This window comes from Frankliniella occidentalis, unplaced genomic scaffold (assembly GCF_000697945.3).
Source record: "Frankliniella occidentalis isolate FOCC.00 unplaced genomic scaffold, Focc_3.1 Scaffold30, whole genome shotgun sequence".
Lineage (NCBI taxonomy): Eukaryota > Metazoa > Arthropoda > Insecta > Thysanoptera > Thripidae > Frankliniella > Frankliniella occidentalis.
The window spans coordinates 1,326,623-1,332,486 of record NW_026267160.1 but is presented as its reverse complement, the minus strand read 5'-3'; the positions used below and the strand labels follow the sequence as shown (position 1 = coordinate 1,332,486).

The following is a 5,864-nucleotide window of genomic DNA, read 5'->3' as shown; positions in this document are numbered from 1 at the left end:
CTTTCCTCTCTTCTCTCCTTGCTTTGCGGTGGGCGGGCCGCTGGCCGGCCGGTCGTCGGGTCAGCCGGTGGTGCCTCATCGGAATCATCTCTTCTTGACCTTTCGACTAGCGTGTAGTAGTGTGTAATGATCGGGCGCTGCTGGGGCTGAGAGGCAAAGGCAGGGGGCCAGGGCCAGGTCCCGCTTAGTCGTATAAGGCATGATGAAAAATTCACGCGGTGGACGGCCTTTTTCCGCCCCGTACTGCTAGTCCTCTCCGCTCTGAAAATTTAACTTCTACAGTCCCGTCGTTCCATTTGGGAGGGGCGACATTCGAGCGGCTGAAGCCGAGCCGGTTGGTGGAGGGGTGGCTCGACTTGGCAGGCAACCCCCTTCCAACTCCAACCCGGCTCCGCCCTCGCCTTGGCCCTCGCCCGGCCCGACAACGCGTCATGTCTTTTTTACCCTGGTAGTTTGGCCTTTCGTCCCCGCCGACGACGCCGCGGGTCAGACCGGCATCAAAGTTTCGCGAGAGACAGCAAACAAGTCACACACTCATTATTATTTTTAGACGGTCCCCGCAAGACTGTCTCTACCGGTAGGGAATCGCGAAACTGGGTTTTCTCGTGCACCAACGTCTACGTCAGGCTTTCACCAATGGGGGGTGTCTGTTTTGGCGCGCAAATCGACAGGCAGCTTTGTCAAAACGCCCCTTGTTCCTCCCTGTCGCTCGCTGCCGAGTGGAGCCGAGCGAGCCAAGCCCAGCCAAGCCGAGCCGCCCGCCCCGCCCATGCGGCCGCCCCGAGTCCCATTGACGTGAGCGGTGAGCGCGCCGGTCTCAACTCGCCGCCGCCGCCGCCGGGTCCCGTGCGTCCCGTGTTGTGTTTTTGTTTACCCGCGGCAGGTGAGGTTGGCGTGGTGGTTGTCGGTCATAAACAAGACAGACGTCTCCGGGAGTAAAGAGGCAAGGACGGGATAACGATTGAGACACGCGTGAGTGTGGTGGAGCAGAGGAAGAAGAGCTAGGCGGCATGAAGACCAAGGCAGTCGCCGACAAGCGCCGCCGCAGCGGCCGTGGCCCTAGAACCCCTAGAAACATCAGGAGCAGGAGCATCAGCCAGCTTTGCACAGCGAAGTAAGTGTGTGAGCATTTCGGTGTCATTCTCGCTGCCAGTGTATACCAGTGCTTCCCAACAACGGGGCAGACGGACTAGTGAGAAAGGGGGTGCTATTCGAAGAAGCCGTCTCCTAACCTCTAAATCCACACTGCCTCCGAATAGTCGTGGTTTGGTTGTGAAAGTTTTATTTACATTTATCATAATATTTGGATTGCGCTATGAAATGTGTCAATCTCATTGAGTGAATCTTTGATAACCAGGCTTCCTTTGTTCACGGTAGAGTTCAGTTCTGTGTACAGTACGTACCGTCGCACGCTCGTTTACGTAAGATCCAATGCGTGTCTTTCGCCACCATGTTTCTCTTTTCTAATGTTTACGGTCATTTAACTGCGAATTTTCTAGTGTTAGGGGAAGCTGAATTGCGAATATGATGGAAAGGAAGGAGGCAGACCTCCGTCGCTACTCCCTGCCTGTCGCTCGTGGAGTAGCCCGTCTCTACACCGTGCCCACGGTATACCACTCGGCGCTCTGGCGATACCCCCTGCCACAGTTGGCTTGGTGGTGGTGGTGGCAGGCTGGTCGGGTTGGGTTGGGGACATGTGGAAGTTGGTAGAGCAGCCTCCAGACAGGGCCAGGCCAGACGATGCCCCTCTTACCCTCCCCCTCTCTCTCTCTCTCTCTCACGCCCTCTCTCCCTTTCTCTGCGCTCCCTCTCTCTTGTCGCGCCGTCGCTCTGTCAGACTTCTCCCTCCCTCCTTCCCTCTCTCTCTCCCTCTCCCGCTCAAGGACCCATGCAGTTTCCCAACTCGTCTGGCGCTCTCGCGTTGCACAACCCCCGCCCCGCCCCTCTCCGGCGGCGGCAAGACCAGGCAAGACGACGACGACGGCGGCGGTACGGGTGCAGCGAAGGCGAGCGAAGGCCACAGCCTGGCTGCCAACCTTCCTGGCCGAAACGAAGCCTCTGAACAGGTATTTTCGAAGCCATGTCGCCGTGTTTGGTTTGGTCGAGGAACGCCCTTGTCCGGCGTGTGCGCCCCTCTCCCCCTTTTCCCCCTTTTCTCTGCCCGAGCGGGGTGGAGCTTCGTGGGCCAAGGTCCTTTTCGGCCCCTTCGTGTCCTCTCAGCCCGCTTATGTGGATCCTCTCTGTTCTCTCTGGCCCTCTTCAGGTCATGCCTCTAGAAAGGCAATGCGCCGTACACGACTCGTGCTTCGGAAGACGATTTTTCTTCTCCGTTGCACCCGTGCAGCGAATCGCTGCTGTCGGCGTCGCGAGCGAGGAGGCCGCAGTTTTTCGTACGAGCCCGAGTCGGATAGAACCTTCTTTGTTAGGGTCGAGCCGAGCTCGAGGCTCATCCCGGGTAGGGGCCGGGCTCGGCGGCCCGGCGCGGAAATACTCCAGGGAGCCGTTTCCGAACGCAGCTGTCTGGCTGGGGGTGGAATGGAGGGGAAGGGTGGGGTAAGGGTAAAGGGGGGGGGCGTATCCGGGCTGGCTGCTGTCTGAGAGTCGTCGTCAGAGCAGTAGGGGCGCTTGTGGTCGGTTTTGAACCCGTCAGGGAATCCGTACAAGTTTCACGCCAGCCGTTCACACACAGTTCACACACCAGTGCTGCCCTAACCTGGTCCTCTGCCCCCCACGGGCCCAGCTCAGTTAAACCTGGCCTTTGTGTGTACCCCGTGCCCGTGTCGGACCAGCGGTGGGGCGGGCGGTACAGTCCGGGCAGACACCACGCCAAGCTCTCAGTGGGCGGTACAGTCCGGGCAGGCACCGCACCATGCTCGTGGTGGGCGGTACAGTCTGGGCGGGTACTGCGCCGCAATTCTCCTGGTGGACTGGGCGGTACAGCCCCGGCAGGCAGTGCGCTATGCCCCTACTGGGCGGCACAGTCCAGGCAGGCATTGCGTCGTGCTTCTAGTCGGCGGTGTACAGTCCCAGCAGGCATCATAACGCGCTCCTCATGGGAGGCGGTGTGGTGTACGTGTACAGTGCATTCAAGCACCGAGCAGGAACTGCGAGTCGTGTTCTAAAGTCGTGGGCGGTAAAATCCGATCGCGCACCGTGTCGCACTTTGGATCTTAGGGCGTGGCGGGTGCAGTACTGTAGTCCTAGTTCCGCCGGCGCTCGCCTCTCGACAGTGTGTAGCTCATTTCCGTCCCTTTTGGCGCCGTGCCCCCCAAGTTGATCGTGCGCTAGGCGTGCTGCTCCGCGCCCCGCAGCCGCGGTGGCGCGCCGCTGAGTCGACTCGACTCGACACGGTTCGTCTGGGCCTGTCAGGCGCGGCGGCGGCGGCGCCGTGGCGAGTGCTGTCGAGAACCACCAGGACCTTGTAGTTAGGGCTGTCGAGGAGGGCCCGTTTGCGCCGCAAGGGAATGACCAGGGTGGTGGACGAGGTGGTGTCGCACCTGCACCACCGGACTCGGTGTAACACACGTGCCTCCCCGACGTCGTCCTTCGAGCAGCGCGTCGCACCCCCGAGGGGACGCCGAGCGAGCACCCCGCCGGTCCTGCACGCCTGAGAGCGCGGCCGGCGGAGCTCAGCCTTTCCACTCCGTACACATGGCTGACCGAGCCTGAACAGGGACGGGGCCGGGCCTCTGTCATGCTACGCTGTGCGCCGCCGTTGTTGGCGCCGTCGTCCTGCTGCTGGCGCGGTGGTGTTTCGTTCGGGACACGGACCAGATCCGCGCCCCGTTCGGCTGATGGCGCTTTGGCGTGGCCTTCCCTCGCCGCGTGCTTCCCCGCCATCCTCTGCCCTTCCGATCAACTTTTCCTCGACACCCCCGCCACGCCCTGCTTCGCGAGCCCCCTATTTTTAACCCGTTTTCCTGCTTCCCTTCCCCCTCCCCATCGTCCCACAGCCCGGACGGACTGAACGAACAGCGCCGGTATGATGTTCAAATCGATCCACTTGGCGTAGTTCCCCGATGTGAAATGTCTTGCGTTTGTCCGCGAGTAGTTTTGAAGGGGCCAGACCGAGTGAGTTCCTCCGGTTGTGTTTGGAGTGTACCGAGGCGTTCCCCTGGCACCCTCGCCGAAATCGATCCGGCTGCTCGCCGCCTGCAACACCAAACGGCACAGCACTGCCATAGCCGCCCACCCCACCCCGCCGCGCTACGCCCCGCCCGGCAGCAGCGAAAGTGTTAGGGAGCCAGGGTGGGCCACGCGGCCACCTTCAATGCGGCCACTAAATCACCCGGTAGGCGGGAAGCTGCAGTGGCATGGTGGCCTCCCCCGCCAGGCGGTTCTCTCTCTCTCTCTCGCACGACGCGTGTGTCTCGCACAATGCCGACTACGCCAATGGTAAATCCTCCTCCTCTCCTTCCCATGCACGGTTGACGAGTGGGAGAGACGGAAGGGAAGGTGGCAAAAGAAGGGGACGGGCGCGAAGTGAGAGGGATGTTGTTGTTGAATCCTGCACAACGACGACAACGTCGACAAGGAAAGGGAAAGGGGCAGGGAAAGGCACAGCGACGGCCCTCAGCGTCCAGGGTGGAGCGGTACGGGTGGGAGGTCAGGAGCTGTAAGCGCCCGTCAGGGTAGGCCAACCCGCTCAACAGCCGTGCGCGCGGACGCGAGAGGTAGCCTACCCGCCAGGCGCTAGGGTCGAAACCATCTATTTTGAAATGGTCTTACCCAGTATCGTGCATTTTTTTTCTCCTCAGAAAACCTAACAGCTCGCCCTTACTGTTGATAGAATAGGCCTAGGTTTCTGTCGCATCCTAAATAGTCTTCGTTTTGGGCTGCGAGAGTGTCGATTCATGGAGCAGATGCTGAGGCGTCTGTTTGTTTCGCATAACAATACAAGTAACATAATGATCCAGAGAAGAGTATAGCGGAGACACTAACGTGATTCTATCAATAAACGAAATGCTACAGTTATAATGATACACTTATATGATTACACTAATGTCTGGTGAAGATTTGGGATGCGATCGAGAAATAACGAGAGACACGGGACGGACTGGGCTCGGCTGGGAGGAAGAGATGTGAGGTGTCAGGGGGAAGAAGCGACAGAAGGCGGCGGGCCCACGCATCCTTGCTCATTCCTTATGGCCGGGACTCAAGGGCCGGCGGGCCCTGCAGTGTGCGAGGGAGAGAGACAGTGACGTCACCGAGGTGAACGCCCTTGCAGTGTGCCCTGCACAGAGTGCGCTCCCCGCCCCATGTGCTGTTGGCTGTGCCACTGCTGCTGCTGCTTGGACCCACGAGTCCCCCCTCCGCTCCCGCAGCCGCCGACGGCCAAGCCATTTGCGTCGTCCGGCGAGCCCAGCGGGGGCACTACTCGTCGCGGCGGAGGGTGTCATAATCGACGCCATCCAGACGTCACGTTAGAGGTGGGATAACTTTTTCGAAAATGACATTGCAATTTATATGTCATGACAAATGACATTTTAACATAAATGGTTTTCAGACTTACCGTGTTATTGTTATCTATCATAGCTCTTAGCTATCATCGCATTCCCTCAAGTTTTCCCAGGAAAATTTACCTAGTAAATGCTAAAAGATCTGTGCTGCAACTTGTAAAGAAATTCTTTAAAATTGCTAAACTTTCTCTCAGTAGTAGTACTAAACGTCTTCCTTTAGTATAACAAGTCCGTTACTATACGAACAGTTAAGTTTGGTAAAACATTAGGGGAAATTTTTGTAATCCTACAGAATTTCGTGGCAATAGCACCAAACTAAAGTAGTTACACGACAAATTTTTAAACAAAAACTTAAAGGTGCAGAAAACTAAATGTTCTATTCAATTGCGGAACTCTACTGAAACT

The 5,864-nt window shown here is 58.4% G+C and overlaps 1 protein-coding gene across 1 annotated transcript in view; it reads left to right on the top strand.

Moving 5' to 3' along the window:
* The first annotated feature begins 800 nt into the window (after positions 1-800).
* The window catches only part of LOC113208170 (protein gustavus), a 35,815-nt gene continuing 30,751 nt past the window's right edge, over positions 801-5,864 (top strand). Inside the window, exon 1 of the mRNA XM_026425055.2 lies at positions 801-1,114. Within this exon, the coding sequence (XP_026280840.1) occupies positions 1,011-1,114 (104 nt within the window). The 5' untranslated portion in view covers positions 801-1,010. The remainder of the gene's footprint in view (positions 1,115-5,864) is intronic.